The sequence below is a fragment of the Neomonachus schauinslandi genome, chromosome 12 (assembly GCF_002201575.2).
Source record: "Neomonachus schauinslandi chromosome 12, ASM220157v2, whole genome shotgun sequence".
Classification (NCBI taxonomy): Eukaryota; Metazoa; Chordata; class Mammalia; order Carnivora; family Phocidae; genus Neomonachus; species Neomonachus schauinslandi.
This window is the reverse complement of record NC_058414.1, coordinates 93,482,601-93,505,644: the sequence shown is the minus strand read 5'-3', so window position 1 is coordinate 93,505,644 and position 23,044 is coordinate 93,482,601. Positions and strand designations below refer to the sequence as shown.

Genomic DNA, 23,044 nt, shown 5'->3' with positions numbered 1-23,044 from the left:
CACCTCCACAACTACCTCCACCACGACCTACACCACCACCTCCACCACAACCATCTCCTCCCCCCACACCACCAGCTGTACCACCTCCACTACCACCTCCATAACCTCCACCACTTCCACTACGACCATCTCCAGCACCATGATCACCTCCACCACCACATCTACCACCAGCAGCTCCATCACCTACCACCTCCACCACCTGCAATACATCACCAGCACCACCCTCCATCACTATCATTGCCACTGCCACCACCACCACTGGCACCACTACTACTTCTGCTATTCTGCAATGCTTTGAGAGGCTGCAAATTTAATGGTTATTGGGATATATTTCTTGCTCCTCATTTTATAGCCTATCTTCCAGAAGGACCAACAATTCCAGGTCTCATCTGAGAGGTATGCTAATAAATGTGGACTTGGGTACTCAGAACCTACTGTATGAATACTTGATAATCAGTCTAATTCCCCCCTACCTCAGTATACTGCTGAGTGACAAGCTCTGGAGTTGGCCCCAAGAACACATAAAAGTCCAGAATTCCTCCTATGGTGCGATATGTCAAGGCAGGCAGGGGCTGGAATGTCACATCTGAAAATATAGGAAAATACCAATCAAGCTGGAACCTTCAAGGTGAGGAATTACCCCTGAAATTCTTACCTTTTCCTTCTTCCTATACCTCTTTATTAGGGAGTATTAAGAGAAAGTATTTTTACTATACCTACATAGAATTGAAGAAGTTAAGTGAAAGTCTACAGGGTGCTACCCCTGGACTTTTTTGCCATTGGGTTTATTGTTTTTTTATAATATGTTCTGTCATTCTGTTCTTTTAAAATTATTACTATAACTTTCATTTTAGAATAGTTTAAGACTTAGAAGAAGTGGCAAAAATAGTACTAGAGTTCCGTTGTACATTTCACCCTGCTTCCCTCAATGACAACATCTTATATAACCATTGTACGTTGTCAAAACCAGGAAACTGACATTCATATAAAACTCTTAAGTCAGGGATAGATCTGACTCTGATTCGACCAGTTTTTAAATGCATGCTCCCCACCACCACCTCCTGATTTTCCATCCCCTTTCCAATACACCGTATAAATTTTCTTCACACCTTCATACCCCCAGAATGAGCACTCTTACCCATAGCTTCACCACTAATTCAAATTAAAAAGATGGCTCCCATTGGCTGACCTCCAGGATATTTGGGACTCACCTGGTCTTTCTATCCCTTCTTACATGTTGCCAAATATGGTTCACAAAAATAAGGGGAGTTGCTGGCATCATCTTACCCATGGCATTGCTGTTTAGCAGGAGCACCCCATGGGCACTTCCATCCTCCTCCAGTGCCATGTAGTAGGGGTGGACTCCGTAGGAATTCTTCTTATACTGGGAGAATTGTAGGAGAAAAGTGGTAAGAGGTTAAAAGACATCTTCAAAGAAACTCCACAAAAAATGATTGACAAGGTATGTCCCGTCTTCTCTGTGCAATAAACTAAATACACAAAAAACAAAGGAGACTGAGCATTGGCGCACTCATCTAAATGCGGAAATGTGACCATCTAAGGTGAGTCTGGGAAGACGAAGAATGGAGTGTACATAGTGCATAAAGAGAAGTAGACACAGATCCCAGATGTTCTGTCCTTACCCCCGGGGGCTGGTCTCTGGAAAACATCCCCCATGTGTGCCAGTTCAAGTCTCTCCGAAAGGCTGTGTGCTCTGTTTCCCCAAAGCCATAGATGTACTGGGAGGGAAGGCGAGTGGAGATGCGGATGAACATGTCGTTGAAGGTAAAGCCAAGGAGCTGAGAGTCCCAACTGCAACACAAAAGGGTGTATTTGGAAAAGAAATGGGCTATCCTGTTGGCTTCAAGCAGCTGACTTTTCAAGGACAACAGGACTCTTGATTCCCTCTCCCACCCAGAGCCCTGTTAATCCTCCAGACAAACACAAAGTCTATTTGATTAAAATAATCTTAGTGCACCTGCTACCAGCCCAGGAGTGAGCCTTCATTCTTTTGGTTTCCTCTCTCACTGCTTCCCTTCAGTTCTTTTTCCCGGTCACCAGATCTAATCATTTTTCACATCTCGGGTGCTACCACTCCACACCAGCCCAGGGTTCCACTCTTGCTCCTCTATACAGTCCCTTTGCTACTTAACATCCAGAGCAATCCAACTACAATGTGCTCCAACCACAATGGGCATCCCCCACCGCCATATGGCAGGTGTTGCTCCTGTTTCATGGCCTGTGCACTTCTTATTCCATCTGTCTGGAATGTTCTTCCCCTTTCCCCAGATCTCCCCATGGGTGGATCCTTCTCATCCAAGTCCTATTTCAAATGTCACCTTCTCTGAGACACCTACTCTGACCACAGTATCAAAAGCAGTAAACTCCCCATAACTCTTGATTACCCTGTTCTTTTTCCTACAGATCAGTTGTCACTACCTAAACTTCCTTATTTATATTTTAACTTAAGTTATCTTTGCTATTGATCATTAATTTTTGCCATGAGAAGAGAGACCTCATCTTCTAGAACCCCCTAATATAGAGATAATATGTACTAACCACCCCATAAACATCGGTACACATAAGTGCCTCAGTAGTTATTGCCAAGGGACTAAAGATTTCTCGTAAGAACAGGCCCCAAGGGAATAACGTATTCATAAATCTGGAAATGTATAGTGTGATGCTTTGAGCCCGGATATCTCCAAGGACAACGGACCTGGCAGTGCAGGGAACCATCAATTCCAAATCAGACTAGCCACCTACATCACAGTGCCTGTACTCTTCCGACGAATTTCAATCCCAAATGGATTCTTCTTAATGAGGACATCGTAGAGTTGACTCTCAGAGGTGCTGGATGGAACTGTGGGTATGTTGAGAGGGATCGGGACTTCATACCGATTATTGTTAGGATCATAAATCTAGGGTGAGTGGGAAGAAAATTAGGAAAATATAGTATTCGAGAAACCTATATCCTTAGCAGCAACTTGGTATCTTTGACATGGAGGTTGAATGCTGTCTTTCTTTGTCTTCATTAAGCTCATGATACCAGGGATTTAGTTACCATATCAAAGAACAATGTTAGACTTGACATTTTGATCTGAGTCTGTCATATCTCATTTTTAAGGCCCCTATTACAGTTAACACATCCACTTTGACATTGGTGATATCTTGGAAAATCAGTATGGTATCAGTTTGGTACATATGAATATATTATTTATTACTTTATCTGTGGGTGTATGTGAATATGTGAAAGCTTCTCTGAATTGAAAAAAAGTCAAAAAACATGAACTCTATTTGATTAAAATAATCATAGATGTCCTTGCTACAAATGGCATCTAAATTGATTCACTGAGTTCGTTCTCTACTCCTGCCTGATACTGTACTATAGACACTAGAGACACTAAATCAGATAAGACACAATCTCTGTTTTTAAGAAATTCACACGCTAACGGGAGGTAAAAGAGGTACCCACAATACCTGGGTGATGATAAGCTCATGTACAACTACGTGGGAGTGTTGTGAGATTATAGAGAAGAAAATGCCCAACACAGTTTCTGGAAGACTGAGATGTCATGGGCAAAATACAGGCTGTGTGTTAAAACCTTTGCAGCTGTTAAGCAAGCACAGCAAGGAGATGAAGTGAGTCCTGGTAGAGAAATAAATGCAAAAGCCCAGAGTATTAAAGCCAGGTCAGAAAGAGGCAAATGCTAGGGGGATAGCTACTGTGTGATCAGGAGGTAGAGGAGGAAAGGGTTGAAGCCGGAAATGCAAGCAAGTTCATTTAGTTCAAACTCACTAGGTGCCTACCACAGGCCAGTGCTATGGTGAGGATAGGAATATCAAAGAGCATCTTCCCTGCATTAGAAGATGTAAAAGGGCTCAGTCTAGGTTGATAGCAGTTCGTGATGAACATTTTGGGCAATGCCCAATGTCTTTCATTTACTCTCTCAAGAAACATCTGAGTGCTGTCTACCAGGCTCTGTGTCAGATTTCAGAAACACAAATATGAATGGAGAAATTCCTGTCTTTGAGAAACTTACAAGTTAGTAGAGAAATAGACATAAGAACAGCCTGTCACTAATCCTTAGATGTAATTAAAACATAGGAAAGAAAGAGATCACTACACTCTCATGGCTATTTCTCAGCTATCCTAAGGTCAGCATCCTAAACTGAACCCATCATCTTATTTTGCCCAAGCCCAAACCTTCCAATGTTTCCATTCCAGGTAACATCACCACCATCCATATAGAGACACACGACAGAAACATGGCAATCATCCTTGATGCCTCCCTCTCTCTCATCGCCTACTTGCAGTCATCACCAGATCCTATGATCCTACCTTCTCAATTCTCCCACCATCCTCCTCCTTTCTAATACCTGGTCTACACTTGGTTGCCCACATGGACAACCTAACTGGTAGCCTCCTAGCTGGCCTCTCCTTTTTCACTCTTGTCTTCCCAACCATTTTCTTTAGGGTAGACACAGTGATCTTTTCAAAATGCACATCAGAAGGGGCAGCACCAGTCAATCAATGGTCTCTCAATGCCCCCAGGATAATGATCTAGTATACTGCGGCATGGCTAGCTCAGAGGAGCACACTTATTTTAAGGTTCTGTGACCTCGACTAGCAAAAAGTAATGGAACTGCCAAGTGCCCAGTGGGCACTTGATACATATGTGTACTGCAAACACATACCTTAAACTGCAGCATGTCATTCTTATGGTAGGTCACACGCAGACGGAGGGAGGTCACAGGTACTGAGGGCAGAGCAGAGGCATAGACAGAAGACTTTAAGGAGATGGTCGCAGTGGCTCCCTGTGAGTCGCACTGAACATTGTCGACAGAGTACAGATCATTGACGAAATAACAAAACGGGACTCCAGGAGAAGTGGGTACCTGGAAAGGAAAGCTAAGGTCAGCTCAGCATGCGGTCCTAGAATGATCAAATATAAAGGGGCTAGAAAAGGCCATTCACAGGGAGATAAATCCAGGCCATCACTCGCTTCCTTATACATTCATTGGTAGTGACATAAGTTTAAATTTCTGGTCTCCTTGCAAAGTATTTGTAAAAAAAAAAAAAAAAAAAAAGTCCCACTCCTGTCCCTATCTATTGTTTATATCCAGATACAAACTCAGGTTCCTTTGGAAGTCCTGCCTTTCTATGGGTTTTAGATAGTGACACAGGTCCTGGAGCTATGCTCATGAAACTGGTGGTTGAGTGGAGAGGGTTTCGAGGCACGCTAGCGTCGTCAGCACGGTTACCTCCCAGGCACAGCCACGGGCAGTACAGTTTTCTGCAGAAGCACCACTCTCATCGGGGAAACAGTCTATTTTTTCTGCATCCCTTATCTTCAGGTCCCACTCCACCGTGTATGCTTCTCCCAGGATAAGATCAATTCCCGTGATAAGAGCAACCTGTAGGGATGGGCAAGTGACAAGGAAATTTATCCCCAGGACAAAGGCCTTGCAAGATCTGAAACCTCTTTTAGGAAAGGAAATAGAAACCAGAGTAGACTCTCAACAATCCAAAGTGACACCCCACTGGAGCTTCTAGGAAGAGAGCTACGTGGAGAGAGGGGAAGAGCACAAATGTGCCAACTCTATCAGAATCTTGTACGCCACGTTTGGAAGAGAATTAGGCCAAATAAAATCTTCTGTGATCACCCACTTTCTTTCTTTCCCTGACTCCCCTTCCTCTTCCTTATTTGGACAAGAAGGTCTTCTGTGTTTCCCCTTGTAGCATAACACACATGAGCTCACGGGGCCATCTGAAATCAAGCTTATGTTCTTGCCTTCCATTCCCTAGCCCATTGTCCTGCCTTGGTCTGGAGTGGTGGCAAGAACAGAGGAGTAAGAATCATGTGGCTTGGGTTCTCATCTTCATTCTGCTGGGGAAACTTAGCCAAATCATTTCAATTCTTTGGGTCTCAGTTTCATCAATAGCAAAAGTGGGGAGTTGGCAAAATCATTACATTTCCTTCCATTTCTAACATCCCAACCTCTTCATTTCTCCAAGACCAAAGCCTCAAAACCCAAAACCTTGCTTCTTTGAGTCCCACTAATTCAAATATTTAATATTTTCTATGTATTTTTATCTCTTCTTTAATTAGCAATTTCCATAGTGCAGGTCCTCATTTGCCCAGATTTACAAAATCACACTCTAGGGATAATCACCCCTTTTCCAGGCTCTTCTCAGTCTAAATTCACCTTAAACTTCCCTATTCTACAAATCTCATGCCCCAGAGCAATGCTTTCATAATGGCACAGCCTTGATTCAAGGATTCATAGGACACACTTTGAGAATCCAATCTTTTCCCTTTGGCATTTAAGACCCTCCAAAACCTGACCACAAATTATTTGTCCAAACTGATCCCCTCCCTATTCTAGTTATAGAATACTCACAGACGAATGTCAGGCTAGTCTCAATCCTTAGATTGGCTTATTCTGATATCTCAATCTTGCATGCTTTAGCTAGACAAATGCTCTTTCTAGGAAAATGGTGCCCTTTTGTGGAATGCTCTGCTAGTTGCCTGCCTTATATAAAAGTTCCCTTCTGACTCACTATTTCAGCTTAGAATATTAAAGTTCATGATTAAGAACTAAATTTTTAATCCATGTAACATAGCTGTGGCCATTAATAGGCAAGTGCAAGTCCACTGGGAGTTGCTGGCCCAGAGTCTCCTTCTTGATTTAAGGGGCTGCCCCTTCTCTGCACCTTTTCCTTCCTGCCTCCTCTTTTATTCTTCAGTAATAGGGCCATAGCAACTGGTATTAAGCTGTCACTTCCAGTCAACCCTGACAACCTTGAGCCACTGAACCAATGCTAGCAACTGACACTTTCTAAACTTGTTATTGCATGAAGAAAAAAATCCCAATTTGTTCAAAGTCCCATTTTGCTCTGTTTCCTATCACTTGTAGCTGAATGAATTTCTATCTGATATACCCTCATTGAAAGTCCAGCTTGAACCCTGACTTCGCCAATGGCTTTGCTCAGCTAGGCCATTAGGCTTTGGACATTAAATTAGATACAATGTCAGTTAACATTTCCTCTGTGTTGCTTTGGACTGCCTGTCCCCTTCCTGGTAGTTTCCTGTGTATAAATTGTGTCTCCCCACCATCCAAATTCAAGCACTGACATTTCCTTTGCTCTTATATTAATTAATTTAACAAATATTAATTGAGTTTGTTTTCATATATGCACCTTTCAAATGGCTTTCCCTTTGCTGTACACATAACTAACCATATAATGCAGTTGTCCTTTGAACAACATGGGTTTGAACTGCATGGGTCCACTTACATGCATCTTTTTTTCAATAAATACAGTACAGAACTGCAAATGTTTTCTCTTCCTAAGATTCTCTTAATAACATTTTCTTTTCTCTAGCTTGTTTTATTGTAAGAATACAGTACAAAATTCTTATGATATATAAAATACATGTTAATCGACAGTTTATCCGTAAGGCTTCTGGTCAGTGGTAGGCTATTAATAGTTAAGATTTGGGGAGTCAAAAGTTATTTATGGATTTTTGATGGCATAGGGGGGTCAGTGTCCCCCATGCTGTTCAAGGGTCAACTGTATTTTATTTCTAACTTTATAATGTAGGTATCCTCAACTTATGTTATAAGGCAAAATGGCCAGTGCAATCAATATAGCATTATAGGAGAATGCCAGATTTACTTATTTTCTCCAAATTTGGAAGATCTCTCACAAACATGCTGACCCAGCAGCCCCCAGTCCCAGATCATCTGGGGGGCCTGGAGTGAGGAGGATGGGGGAAAGGATTCCTCAAATGCTAAGATACCAGGGGAATAGATTACAACCTGCTCAGGAGCATCAGGTCTCATTACAACTGATGAAAAATGATTTTTCATCATTATCTAACCAAATAAGTGGCCATTAGCTAAGCTGAACAGATTTTTTGACTTGAAATATTTCTCTAAAATGTATGTGTTGGAGAGAAAGTCTATGTATCTGAACAGAGTAAAAAAAAATGCACTTCAAAATTTTAATTAATAAGTATCCCATCTCCCACTTTGCCTTTCTAGCTTCAGTCAGCAGATTTCAGACTCACTTTCCCTCTAATCCTGTTCCCCACACTCCACACTTTGCTCTTCTGTCCCAGTCTCAATCCTCAGGTCCACTTATTCTGATATCTCAATCTTGCATGCTTTATCTAGACAAATGCTCTTTTGCTCTTTTGACTGATGGGCAAATGAGGGAATGAATAGATGAGAGAAATAGAAATAGATGAAAAGACCATTTTATCTTATTCCAGTTTCTCAGTAGCTCCCTGATCCATTCTAGCTCTGGCTTACCCCTTGCTTTTTTTTCTCTCCTAACCCTCTTAATTCCCCACCCCAGACCTCAGAGTGTGCCCTGGTCCTTCAGGAACCCATGCGACTTTGGCAAGAAGGAACACCATAAGCTATGAATTCTTGGTAAACTATCTCAACAAAATTAATTTTTACCTGTAAGTTAGAATCATAAGTGACATTAGGAGAAATTTGACTTGGGAGACCATTGTGTTTCACAATAACATTGGTAGGTTCCTGGGTCCCAAGAATTTTAATCTCTTTAAATACTAAATTATTGGGGTCTTTGTAAGTTGACTGCAAAATCTTCACATCCAAGTAGTTCTGCAAAACAATTAAACACAAAGGACTGCTGATTGGTTGTCAAGTCACTCAAATATTCTATCCTAGACCAGATACCCAAAACTGCTTTGAATGCCTCTTAGCTGTCTCTACTAACATGTGCTCAAGAAGTACCAACTTTTTTAATACTCTCCTGAGTGAAAAAGAGAGAAACACACACAGAGCAATTTTTTTAAACTGCATTTTAAAAGACTGGCTACTTTGATTTAACTATATCATTGCCTCTTTTTACTAACATGGATGATTCAATTATTGGGAGTTAAGTTATAAACTGAAATGTGCCCAAGTAAGCACTGGTGATCTATGGAAGTGCTGAATAACTATACTGTACACCTGAAACTAATATAACACTGCATGTTAATTAACTGGAATTAAAATAAAAACAAATAATAATAAAAAATAAAGTTATTTTATCTTCAAAAAAAGGAAATGTGCTCATCTACAGTCATAAAGGCATATGAAGCTATAAATGTAATTACACACATATACAAACACACATGAGCTAATTGTCAGAGAAAAGCCCACACCTAAGATTCATAAAAATGTGCTACTTACTTGGGTGGCAGAAAATTCACAAAAGAGATAAACTTGATTGGCCACAGTATCTGAAAGTGTGAGAAAGGTGAGTCAGCCTCTGGCCTGCCCACCACAGAACAGATCACCCCTTGGCTATAATGAAAGTTCCATCTCGAGAATGACAAGATTGTAGACAGAGTCTCCAAGGCCAGTCCACTCTTTTCCCTTTTCCTTCCTACCTTACCCTTGAAAAGATTCCCTTCCAAGTGCTTCCAAGGCACATGCCTCAAGTGAATCTATCTCCTAAGCTTGAGCCACAAGAGTTGTTAGTATATTGGAGCCAGGAAAATGTGCGAAGAAGCATGGCTGGATGTAGGCACACGAGAACACACTCTCACTATGCCTTGCTGCCATGCTATGTGTTTCCTATCATCGACTTTTGTATTTTAGGCGAAGAGATCTACGGTGAATGGCAGGAACAGTCTTGAAAACATCTCTTTCAGATGCCTATTGACAACAAAATGAGAGCCTGTCTATATTGCTTGTCTGATGGGAGCATTCTAAGAGGTAGAAACATGTTTTCCTTCCATCTGTGGTCCATCTACCACCAGCTGTGAACAGTGCAACCCAAACAAAAATTCTCTTGAGTGATTAGCCCTGCTGTGCCTGGTGAGATTTCTCCCCTGGCTGAATGACCAGTGGAAGTAACTCACAGACGCAGGCTGTCATAACAGTGCTCACCTTTAGTTTCCCCATCATCCCAGAAAAGTTCGCCTTTTGCTTCTTTGTTATCATCTAGGGCAATGATAAGACCAAGAGGGTTCCGGCGGCTGTGGGAAACAAGGTTTAGGAAGGAAACAAACACTTAAGACTCAAAGAACTTTGCCAAATGAGCTAGGAATGTTGCCATCAGATTTCTCTCCTTTTTTTTTTTTTTTTTTTTGCACCAACCAAAACCAGTTTAAGAGAGAAAGAGCACACAAGCGGGAGGGGCAGAGGGAGAGAGATTGGGAGAATGCCAAGCAGACTCCTTGCTGAACACCGGCCCCCAACACGGGGCTCAACCCCACAAACCTGAGGTCATGACCTGAGCCTAAACCAAGAGTTGGACGCTTAACCAACTACACCACCCAGGCGCCCCTGCCATCAGATTTCAAATGGGAAAGGTTACTAGCAGAGGATGGCTCGACTTTTCTCCAGGCACAAAAGCAAAATCAACAGGCTCATCTTTCTCTAGAATCAGTAACGTCACAGGAGACAGAAATACTGCGAACATTAGCAATAAACATCTACATAGGAAACAAGAATTTAAGTACCAGAATCATTGTAATTGCTACTATAAAAGTTGCTGAAGCAACTATTATTCAGAATACAGACAATTAGAAGAGAAAGACATTCTAGACAATAATTAGTTCAGCCTAATTTTAGAGTTTGTGCAGGGGAAGCCTTAACCATTGTTGGGGGGATATATTTTTTTTCCTGCCAAAGAAAGTGACTCCATTTTGACTCAGAAAGCAATAAAATACAATAAAGTCCATCTATTTAATGGCAACTTTTCTAATTTGATTATTTATTATTAGTTCATTTGGAGAGGAAAATAAAACACTATAGTTTTCTGCTTTATAACTTAAAATATGAAACACAAATCAAAAAGGTGGTAAAGTAGATGGGCAGAGAGAAAGAGAGAAAGAGCCATTTCACATGGAATCCCGCCTGGTGTCACTGCTCCCCGGACTCCCTCCTGGTTTCCTGCTCCCATTGGTCTGTCACTGACCTCACACTTTCTGCTCAGCCCTCCACTGTGCCCTATGCAAGGCAGGTTCCATTATCAATCAAATCACCTGCTTTCACTTAATACACATGTATTAAGTAGCTCTTGTTTGTTAACAAGCCTAAGAGATACAAAGACGAATAGATCACAACTCTATCGATGACCTTAAATATTATAAGAAGGATTAAACATATTCACTGCATAATCAAGGCAGAAAGTATGGTGACACAAAAGTTGAAAGACTTATGGGAGTCCAGAATGGCACTTCCAGCAGTGTGGCTGACTAAATATTCTGGGGGACACCAGGCACCCTGAAAGACCCACCCAACACATGATCCTTAAATGTTGCTTAAGAGGACCTCAAGTTGACAGCAGTCCTGATTTGCAACTGACAAAAAAGGCAAATCCTCTCTGGAGGAATAAGACCCGTGTTTGGATCCTTAAGATCACTACATTTGAAAAATAAAAACATTACTATTTAAATACGCAAGGTAATAAGCCAGCATGAGAGAAAGTTGGCAAAATCAATGAACGATAATTTGGATTCTCCAAAGGATTTTAGATAATAGAATTTTCAGATACAAGGTATAAAGTAACTATGATTGAAATACTTAAAAATATTAAGAAGGAAAGAAAAAAAATCAGCTAAGGCACAAAATAATATTTAACAGTATACTAAAAAGTATTAAAAGAAAGTTTGGTGTGGCATTACTCCCTCTGCTGGAAGAACTGAGGAAGCTTTCTTGCAGATGAAATTTTTAATTTGGAAAGTCATTAAGAATGTACCAGGCAAAGCATGTTGGAGAGGCTAATAAGTACAGAAGCCCAAATGCAGTCGAATAGATGGGTATGTCTGGGAACAGCAAGCTTTGGGGCATGGCTGGTCTTTAGGTATGCATTCAGGTGTCTCAGGAGGCACAGTTTTTAACTTGCAACCAGACTGTGATTGGCCTGGAAACCATATTCATGAAAGAATTTGGACTTGGCGCAGGGGAGCAACAAGAAAAAAAAAAAATCTTCATTTTGGAAAGATAATTTTGGTATCAGTATGCAGAACAGCCTGAAGTTGAACCATTAGATACAAAGAAACCATTTGGTGTTAGATGAAGAAGTATTCTGCCTCGTTATCATAAAAAGTCTGTAATATGAAAAATTAAGGTAGTAAGGAAAGTTCAAAAGAAAAGAAAGATTTCTAACCTCCAAAGAACTCCCAGTCTATTAAAAACAAATAAGACTTTTAGCGACATATATAAATATATATGTCTTTAGTACAGATGGAGTCTAGAATTTCAGAATCAAAGAGTCATAAAGGAGAAATCAGTGATATGAGGGAGATTTGAAGGGAACAAGTAATTTTTGTACGCTGTTCTGCATCACAAGAAATAAATGGCTCACTGGGAGGAAAGGAATGGGAAATTGAGATTATAGGGTAATGGAAAGTGGACTCCCTCTCCCTAGAAATGAGAATGAATGAGTCAAGAGCATAGCACAATGGGTGGATGATCTGGCCAAGCAGGTAGGGTGATCAACAGACCCCGTTTACCTGGAACTGAGATGTTTCCCAAGACACGAAACTGTCGGTGCTAAAATTGAAACAGTCCTGGGAAAACGAGGAAGGATGAGGACCCCAGCAGCCAGTGTGTTTTGAGGAGAAATTCAGGAGATTTAAGGAAGGACAGGGATTAAGTTATTTAAAAATCCATCTTGTAAATCACAACTTCCTCAGAAGAGGCTGAGAGAAATACAAGGGACAGAGTTTGATGGACACGCACACCCCAGTCCCCTTCCTCCCCACACACCACGGAAAGCTTCAGCATCTTCTGCATGGGCAACAGATGGGAACGGAAATGACCAGCTTTGTCAGTAGCCTCCCCCTTGAAGGAAACTCCCGCCATACTCTACCTGGCCACTGTGGTGGTGGCTGGCTGTTGTGTGGGGAAGATGTGGCCTCCGCGAAGGTGAAGTCCAATTTTGTCTCCAGGAAGTTCCATCTCCACCCTTTGCTTCCTCCATCTCACTCGGGCCCCCTGATGCAGGCACACACGTCAAACACCTTGGCAGGATGACACATTCGTGCCCCCCTCTTACCCATGGGCTGAGTTATCTACAGCTATCCTTTTTCCACCCAGATGACTTAGTGTCTAGTCAGGCAATCAAATGAGAGGAAGGAAACAAATTAAGAACAACAGGTTCTGCCATTACTTGGGAGTTTGGGGGAGCGTTTACACCATGCCAAGGCTATCTGACATATATTAGATGAACTGATAGTTTTAAACAAGTTAGCTGACTCCTGACCAATATTTGGTCCCTCCATTGGACCCTCCAATATTTGCCCTTATCCTATGTTGAATAAAGTATATAAAAGTGTTTTTTTCAGACCTCTTCATGACTGACATGAAGTGACTTAGGCATACTTTATCAACTGTGCTATGAAATGACAGAAAACAGCACAGAAACACTCCTTGGGATGTGGATAGATGTTCCTCTCTCCAGGGAGGCATCTTGTCTATGCAGCTGTGGTCTTGAGGAGTTTAAGAAAAGTCAAAGCTACTTACAGTCTCATAATCATACCAGATGGCATCGGGCATATACGCCATCACTTTCTCTGCACCCTGAAATTAAAACAAAATATCGTTCTTCATGGCCCAGCCTCTGAAGGGGATAAAATGGATTTCTTAGCATTCTCAAAGGAGCTTCTTAACCATATACTGAGAGAGCATAAGTGGCCTTTCTTTTCTCTGTCATCAAATTGTGACTTTCTTCTAATAGGAATAATAAAAGCAATAACTTGGCAACCCAAAGGGAAATGCCAGTGGAAGCACATTAGGATTAATAATAATCTTGAAATACATGTTGTGGTAAAAATTCCAGCTTTACATGAACTCCTGTAATCCTCCCAACTGTCCCCGGTGGCAGGTACTCTCATGATCTCACCTTTCCAGCTGAGGAACTCACCCCAGGCCACACGGTACTAAGAGGCAGAGACAGCAATCAGACCCTGATTCCATCCAACCTTAGACACACTGCCGGCCCCTTGCTCCATTCTGCCTCTATCTCAAGGAGCAAGAAGGATCTGCTAGGAGACTCTGATGATGAACAGGACCATTCCCAAACCCAGAACCACCAATAGTTGCTTCTACACTGATTGGGAACTTGGTCAAGAAAAAAAGACTCCTAAGTCACCCATCTCCAACTTCCCCAAACCTCAGCACACTGTCTTCAAGGCCATCTCAGCCATGGAGGCTGGACTCGGGCTTGGAATAAAGAGAAGATAAATGGTTCCAGGAAGAGAAGAGTTTGGAGGGTAGCAGGAACAGAAGCAGAGACCATCCGCGTGCCTCGGTGGGACACTTACCTCATCCAGAACCGGAGTGATGAGGAGGCCGGGGCCCCATAAAAACTGTTGGTGCACATCCCACGTACTGCTGTCCCCATAGAACCTGGAGATCAGAGACGTTCACTGCGATCCGGGCCAATGCTTCCTGACAACTCTCCCCTCAACTGCCCAAAACATGCAGACCACCTGCCTGTGGTAACCCCCCAAATTATTCTGGGACACCTACTCAAGCCCAGCAGATGGGTCCACTTTCCCCAACCCATGCACTCTCCTTTTCTTTCCCTGGTTGGACACAAGTGCCTATTCCAGGATATACGCTAGGCAGGGTCCAGATTGTAAGTCTGTTCACCATATGCCCCTTTAAATAAAATAAATAAAACAAGGAATACATCTTAAAACTTCAGCTGACTATCAAGAAGGAGCTGGATGTGATCATGACAAATAGCAGATAACTTAAAATTCTACTCTTTTCTCTTTTAGGGTATCTGCCTTTTAACAGGGAATTCCAGGAGATGGTAAAAATGGGCTCAAAATAATGAATGTATAATAATAATAATAATAATAATAATAACGATAATAGCAGATGCGTGCCTGAGAGCCTAGAATGTCAGACACCTAAGGGGGTTCACTGCATTTTGACATGGAAAACCTCAAAAGTGGCCTTTTTCAGGGTTAAGTTGGAGATGCTCATTGGCTGGCAGTAAAAATTCTGGGACTCTAGAAATCCTCTGTAATATTCTTATTCGTCTGTAAATAACAGGTTCATCCTAGGGCTTGAACATAGTGCATTACAGAAGACACCATCCTGATCAAGCTATCAAATCCTTTAAACTAAGAATCAAGAAACAATGGATGAAAGAACTTAAATGATTTGTCTAAGACAGAAAGTTAGCTGGTGGCAGAACAAAGACCCCAAAGTCCCATGATTTTAGTCTTCTTCTATCCCCAAAAGAGAACAGGCTATACCACTTAAATATACCTCTAGAACAGTATGGAGGCAGCAGTGGCCTTGCAAATACCAACTGAGTATCCCAGTTAAAAAAACAGATAGATATCTGAATAACCACTTGAAGTGTCTCAATGTTCACTCTGATATTTGATGAAACAGTCCATGTCGCCAGTCACGTTAACAAAACCCTCTGGATGTGGTGAACTTACTCATGCAGAAGGGGCCTGGCCACTGTGTCCCCCCGGCTGTGGGCACGGTAGAAGAGGGTGTAGAGGTAGGGTAATAGGGTGTAGCGGATGGTAAGGTAGTGCCTGGAGGAGTTCAACAGCAGAGAGTCAGCTCCAAAGGAGGCAGGATCCTGGGCCTGGGAGAAATAAGAGGTCGTCACTGTGATCCAGCTATGAATGACAGAAGCATCTGGAGAACTCCAGACCCCATTCATCAGAACCGAGACTTTCCTTCCTCAAAGACCTGAGGCCTAGGGTATAAACTCGGCCTCTGAGCAATACAGGTGGGCAGAGGGAGAGCGCTTCACCAAGTAAATGTCATTCACCACCTGGCAACTCATACAGCCTCATTCACGCTAAGGACTGCTCTCTCGGGAGACTGCCGTTTCAATCATTTTGGAGTACTTCCTCATCTGATTCTCATTACAAAATGAGCAATGTAGACAGAGTGTACAGACGTTTGATGGAAACCTTCACCGACTCTCCATCTCCTTGACCGCAGCAGTACCAAGAGCAGACTCTGTGACAGCAGAGCATTTTAATGGCACGTCAGAGGCCCTGGTTAATTGCAAATTAGCCTAAGTGAAGCGCCAGGTAGGAGGTTGGCTCGCTAGATGTCTTGGCAAGGATGCAGACGGATCCCGCTCTAATGTATGCCAAATTTGTTTTGATCATGTCTCCTGGGAGACTTACCTTGTAGCCTTGGCCATTGTGATTCCTGGAGAATGGATAAAATGCCCCCAGCTGCATCCACCGCCTACAGAGCTCCTCAGGGGCATCCAGTGCAAAGCCACATATGTTAGCACCCACCTGGAAGGACACACAGACAGAACGTATACCTCAATTCCATCCCGCCCCCTTTGCTTTCCATCAGGGACTTCCCAATTGCACTTTACCAAGTTTTACTGAGAAGGCTTATAGAGTGTGATCAGAATTGGGTCACATCACATGTTCACTCTTTTTTTTTTTTTAAGGGAGGGGCAGAGGGAGAGGGAGAGAGAATCTTAAGCAGGCTCCATGCCCAGCACACAACCTGACATGGGGCTCCATCTCACAAGCCTGAGATGATGACCTGAGCCGAAATCAAGAGTCAGATGCTTAACCAACTGAGCCATCTAGGCACCTCTCATGTCCACTCTTTACTGTCAGATGACTATGAGTAAGTTACTTTATCCTTCTGTGCCTCCGTTTCCTCATTTTGTTAAAGTGGGCATTAATTAGCTACACAGGGTTTTAGTAAATGACATAAGGGAAGTGAAACACTTGACATACAATAGATTTTGTTTTTTAAAGATTTATTGATTTATTTGAGTGAGACAGAGAGAGAGGTGGGGGGGCGGGCAGAGGGAGAGGGAGAGAGAATCCCAAGCAGACTCCCTGCTGAGCATGGAGCCTGATGTGGGGTTCCATCCCACTACCCAAAGACCATGACCTGAGCTGAAACTAGGAGTCAAACACCCAACCAACTGTGCCACCCAGGTGCCCCGACATACAACAGCTTTTTGATGGGTAGAACTAAAATTACTTCCAATATTATTTTGACCACCACTGACCAATCAGAATTAACTTTCCAAAGCCTAAATCTGATTCCATCAGTCATGTATTCAAACACCTCCAGGGTCTCCTCACAGCTTAGCTAGCAGCTCCTCAAAACCTGGTTCCAACCCACCTGTCCAGCATCACTTTCCACTCAAATCCTACAAACCAATCCTTATAAACATATCAAATTCTCCCCCTTACTGCTTTTCCTGTTTATTTCTCAATCTTAAAATGACTTCTCCATTGGTCTGATAAAATAAGTCCACTTTCCAAGGGTAAACTCAAGTGCAACCTATTCCGTGAAGTTTCTCCTGACTCCTTGCCCTGACTCCCTGTGTTCCTTGTAATCTTGTCAGAATTAAAAAGTCTCTTTCTCAGGATTTCCCTCAACATTTAATTTGTATATCCCCACTTGTCATAATTATTTGTTTATATATTTCATATATAAGGGGACAGAGAAGGTGTTTTTGTACTATATTTATGCTTTTCTCTACCCTCATCATGCATACCTAGCTTAGTACCTCGCACATAGTAACAGCTCCATAAATATATACGCTGAATTTAACTAAAAGATGTCAAACCCACCTCTAGGAACCTGGCAATGTTATGTTTTCTCATGTGGGTGCTGGATACATAGATGTGTTCAGCTCGTAAAATTCATCAACTATATACTTAAGTATATGTGTACTTTTTTGTGTGTATGTTATACTTTAATAGAAAAAAAATAGTCCAATGATAGCACTTCCAGGTTCCACTTTCTATCTTGATAAGTCAGCACAGAAAAGAATGTTGTATCAGAGCTATACTGATGTAGATGAAGGCACTGTTCTCAAGACATTAAATCCCTGGGCCAGAAAGGTTAGGAGAGGTGAGCTTCATGCTCTGAGAATTTTCTAGAATGAGGCTTTCTGGGGATTGAGGTAGGGATGTGGACTCACCATTGGGATACCAAAAAGGCTGAATTCCAGCACACCAGGGATAGACCACCGAAGATCATTCCAGGTGGCTGCGTTGTCTCCTAACCAGTGGGCTGCAAACTTGCCAGATCCCGCAAAGGTAGAACGGGTTATAATGAAGCTTCTCTTATTAGGGGACACAGTCTTGACAGCTCTAGAAAGGGAGAGAAACTTAAGGAGTCAATGTGTGATCTCAGCATGTCTCAGCCCCCCAGATACAGTGACAATGCCAAGGATCATTGTCTTTTAACTCCCTCCTAGGAGGGTTAGAGCTGCTGTGGAAGCAGATTGCACCATTAAATATGCTTCCATTTTATTTTGTTTTGTTTTAAGGTGTTTTATGTACATCATGAAATCCATAATTTCCAAAATTTTTAAAAGCAGCCTTGAAAAGGCTAGTAACTAGAGGTATACAATTTTTATGGAACGAAGGTGAAATTTCATTTTACATAGATGTATATACATTGATCTTTCACATTGTATGATTTTAAACATACACAAAAAGTGAGTTTGTGAACAGCCTTTTGGAGCTTAAAATCTTTTTGAGTAGGCATTTTAAATTTATAGATACATGTGTGTACTTTTATAAGTAACTATAAATATATATCATCTATATTTTTTTAAAAGATTTATTTATTTATTTTGAGAGAGCGAGAACTAGTGGGAGGGGTAGAGGGAGAGAGACTCCCAAGCAGACTCTGCACTGAGTGCAGAGCCCGATGCAGGGCTCAATCTCATGACCCTGAGGTCATGACCTGAGTTGAAACCAAGAGTCGGATGCTTAACCGACTGTGCCACCCAGGCGCCCCATCTATATTTTTAAAATTATAAGTCTATACGTCTATTTTAAAACTTTTGCTCTGTAATTTTTTTTTTTTTTAAAGATTTTATTTATTTATTTGACAGAGAGAATGAGACAGAGAGCACATGAGAGGGGGGAGGGCCAGAGGGAGAAGCAGACTCCCTGCCGAGCAGGGAGCCCGATGCGGGACTCGATCCAGGGACTCCAGGATCATGACCTGAGCCGAAGGCAGTCGCTTAACCAACTGAGCCACCCAGGCGCCCCTGCTCTGTAATTTTTAAAACAACTTTTAAGAAGGCTAAACTCACACCACGACTCTGCTAATGAATGAATGTGGTTTTGGTCTGGCTTCCTGCCGTCACTGCTACCGTAAGTACAGTAAATTCTCAGTACGTTTTCCTCACTGTAGAATTTGAGTCTATACACAAGGGTAGACACAGCACAGTAGAAGGATGCTGAGCCAGTATCCAAAACCCTGAGGCACATGAAGTCTATAAGTTACTTTACCCTCCATACTCCATACAGTGTGGCAGAGAGGAAAACACATGGGTTTCAGACTCATGCAAAAATGGTTTAAAATTTGCTTTTACAATGTATTAGCTGTTTGCCCTTGGTCAAGTTACTTCTCTTTATTTCTTCCAGCCTTCCATTCATTCATGTATTCATCCATTCTTTCATTTTATACATTCCACAAATATTTACCGGATTCCTTCTTCCCTATGTGCCGGGTAGTTTCTTCATTCATTCAGTAATAATAAACCTATTTATCTTGCAGAGTTCTTAAAAATAACACACTGGCACCTGGCATCTAACAAAGATCAATAATCTGGTCATGTATGAAGTCCACAGCAACAGTGGTCTTACTCTGCCGTGGCCATTGCCATGGAGTAGCCATACAGATTGTGGACGTCATACTGCCTGCCCCAGTGCTGGACTGCGTCCATGCAGAGACTCTTGGAGAACAGGTTCCCATCCAGGATTCCTGGGGCAAAGGAGGGAATCGGTCAATGAGAGCCTCAGATGCACATTCCCTGCTCCTGTCCTAGCCTATGGCGGAACCGGAAATGGTAGCACTCTAGGCAGGGTTTCTTGTGGCCATCCTGGAAATGATCACACAGCTTCCTCACTATCAGCGGGTTTTATGTTGGGAGTAGTTTCTCTGATATATAAATAAACTGCGTTGCTCCATACACACTCTTTCACCCCAGGTGCTCATGTGGCTAAAGGTAGGCACTTGGAAACCAGAGGATCCAGTTAGACTTGACGTTTAATCTGAATTCCTCAAACTTAGCCAAATCATGTGGTCCGAGAATAGAAATAGTGGATGAAAGTGTAAATTAATTGTTTGCCCCTTTTTCCCACTGACCAGAGAGTAAAAAGCCTGCTTCCCCAATCTCTCTCATGCTACTATTCTTTTCTGCTCCCATCGTACCATTCTGACTCCAATCCAAATTACCTTTGCATCTTAGCTACTGCGATAGTTTCTTAATGGCTTATTTACTTACGATCTATTGATCTCTGAATTCATACTGCACACTAACACCAGATTAATATTTCCAAAACCATTCGACTATCCTGGTTCCCTTACATTAAAACATAAATAGCTTCCATCACCAAAAGAATAAAGTATTAACTTTCGCCCCCCCCCCATGCAAATCACTGGCCCATCTGCCCCAATTTCCTATTTTCTCACCAGAATGGAAGTCTTCATTAGATGCTATAATGTTAGCACCTTGTTCTTTCCTTAATCAAGATAAAATGTATCTGTGAGCCTCTAGCTTTCTTCAAACTACAATAAATGCTGTGAGTCCAGGGCCATACCCTGAGAGATGGTGTTGTTCAAAGTTCAATTGGAGCTCACTAGCATCATATTCACAGACTCTGACTTTAACCTTCAAGGCCATGGGTTCTGGGTTCTGGCTTCTTTTCATCCTACGTTTCCTGTCTGTTCTTCACATTCTTGATATCACTAGACTTCACCGTCATCCGAAGACCAAGCCCAGTTATATGGTCTCTCTCTGGCAAGCCCTGACCTCGGGGGATACACGCTAGGGAGTAATACAAACTAACCACTAGCCTCTGGCCTCTGCACTGAATGTTCTCTGGACCTTCTCCTGGAAATAGCTAAATGTCTGTAGAAAGACGAGTGACCCGTTTGAATTTATGCCTCATTTAGGAAAGCTTGGAGTGCTTTGATTTTCTTTCCTAATCTTCTGTATATATTACCCACATTTTCCTCTCCCTACGTACATTTATACACTAACTCCCTTGCCCGGTAGTTCATATCTATCCTTATGAATGTAAAATACCAAATATGCATTGCTACTTTAATTATCCACCACCAAGACTTACTAGGAGTGAATGGGGGATAATTTAGATTGCTCGTGGAACATCCTGAAACGGAACCATCAACGAAGTTGGAGATTTCATTCATATCCTATAAGACAAAGGGCAAAACTACTATGAAGGAAAAGAAATATGGCCCCTTATGTTGTACTGATGTTTGTCTCCTTTTTTGTTTTTTTAAGGAATCAGAGAAATGATTCCAGATATTTCTTCTTTAAAGAGGTTCTTATGCACATGGAGGGAAATAGATGTTCCTGTCTTCTCTACCCATTGAAGGTTCCACAGAGAAGGTTCTTAAAATCCCTTCAAAATGCTGTATGTCTATAACCATGGGAAATAAAAAATTTTCAAAAACATTAGGTGAAAAAATATCTCAATTTATATGATTCCATATGTATCAACTTATACATCTTCTATATATCCAAATATAGCTATAAATGCACATATATATCTATCTAGATACATACACACATACATACATACATACATACAAATACACACATAGAGAGAGTGAGGGCGTGAGCCCATGCCAACAGCTGGGCAGGTGAGGGTTCTAGGAAGATACGTACCAAAATGTTGATGGGGTAGATGTCTTTGGCTGATAACATTTTAGAGGATTTTGCTTTCATTTTTTAGCTCTCTGTATTGTTCAGATTTTCTACATTTCTCTTAAAAATAGAAAAAAGTTCAACTCTAGAGCTCCCTAAATTTTGCTGAACATCTGCTGCTTTGCATTTGTTTTCATTTGATATCATATGTGACATTTGTCCTTACCACCCCCACAGTTTTGTCATGCACCTGGGGACTTTGGTTCTGATCAATTTGTCCACCATGTCCAAAGGAAAGAACCCTGAACTGGTGATTGAAAAACCGTGTACTTTGTGGCAATGTAAAGCATATATGACCGATTTTTACTTCGTTCAGCTTATTCATTTTTAAAAGAAGAGCTGGATTCAGGAAAAAAAATTTTTTTTCTTATTTTATTTCCAGACCTAATGATCTGATTTAGATTCTAAGCTACGTGTTTCAATAAGATTATTTTACTAGTAAGATAGGGAATATCAGAATTACTGCCCTATGTGCTTTCTTCTCCTCCTCTTTCCACCATGTTCCTTGACTCAATGATATATACACAGTCTGAATATTAGTCACCAAATATTCAGAGTATTAAGAACTCACAATCCAGATTCCATCAAACTCTACTTGGTTGTGGAAAAGCTCAAATTCCTTTGCCCACCAAACAGCACAATCGGGGTTGGTATAATCAGGAAATACAGTTTTTCCAGGCCAGACCTGCAGGAGAAAAAGAAAAACATTGATCAGAGTCAATTAAATGAATATAGAACTAGATGGCTGGTGGTCTGGGGATGAGGGGACAGGGGCAAGTGTATCCCCAGCATGTATAAGGCATCTCAAAGTGTCAAGACAACTACACACACACAAACACACACACACACACACACTCTGCCACAGCCCCGCCACCAGCCCCCAGGTCCCCCATTCAGTTACCTCCCCAATGAGTGGAGTCACCCCATCTGAAGCATTCACCCATATCTTCATGCCCGAACCCCTGTCATACGGGCCGTAGGGATTGCTGGGCGAAGAGTTGTTGGAGATGGCTGGATCCTAAGAAGAGGAAAAATACAGTGAAGCACCCGAGCTTCAAGCTCGAGGCACAGAAAGGAGACTGGGAATTGGGGGGTGAAGGAGAGGGAGGTGGCTATAAAGACAAGGAAGAGCAAGCACCCGATGATCGGGGTGGTGGGGGAGGAGGATGGCACATACCACAATGATGACCAATTTCTGACTGTTATTGTGTAACTCCTTAACAAACTCAGGGAAACCTTTAAAATTGACTGGATCATAAGTGAAGTCCTTCCTCTCATCCATATAATCAATATCGGCATGCTGAACATCCTGAAAGCATACACAAGCTCCACAATTTA

General features: G+C 41.9%; 1 protein-coding gene across 1 annotated transcript in view; it reads right to left on the bottom strand.

Annotated features, from left to right (window-relative positions):
• The window catches only part of MGAM (maltase-glucoamylase), a 66,652-nt gene that overhangs the window by 26,314 nt on the left and 17,294 nt on the right, over positions 1-23,044 (bottom strand). Inside the window, exons 10-29 of the mRNA XM_021692831.1 lie at positions 22,884-23,015; positions 22,608-22,724; positions 22,278-22,391; positions 21,105-21,189; positions 19,617-19,734; positions 17,933-18,104; positions 16,149-16,265; positions 15,438-15,592; positions 14,298-14,382; positions 13,498-13,554; positions 12,845-12,969; positions 9,913-10,001; positions 9,211-9,260; positions 8,470-8,637; positions 5,263-5,415; positions 4,696-4,896; positions 2,764-2,918; positions 1,644-1,812; positions 1,288-1,384; positions 474-586 (exon numbers count right to left, since the gene is read on the bottom strand). Coding sequence (XP_021548506.1) covers positions 474-586; positions 1,288-1,384; positions 1,644-1,812; positions 2,764-2,918; positions 4,696-4,896; positions 5,263-5,415; positions 8,470-8,637; positions 9,211-9,260; positions 9,913-10,001; positions 12,845-12,969; positions 13,498-13,554; positions 14,298-14,382; positions 15,438-15,592; positions 16,149-16,265; positions 17,933-18,104; positions 19,617-19,734; positions 21,105-21,189; positions 22,278-22,391; positions 22,608-22,724; positions 22,884-23,015 — 2,472 coding nt within the window. The remainder of the gene's footprint in view (positions 1-473; positions 587-1,287; positions 1,385-1,643; positions 1,813-2,763; positions 2,919-4,695; positions 4,897-5,262; positions 5,416-8,469; positions 8,638-9,210; positions 9,261-9,912; positions 10,002-12,844; positions 12,970-13,497; positions 13,555-14,297; positions 14,383-15,437; positions 15,593-16,148; positions 16,266-17,932; positions 18,105-19,616; positions 19,735-21,104; positions 21,190-22,277; positions 22,392-22,607; positions 22,725-22,883; positions 23,016-23,044) is intronic.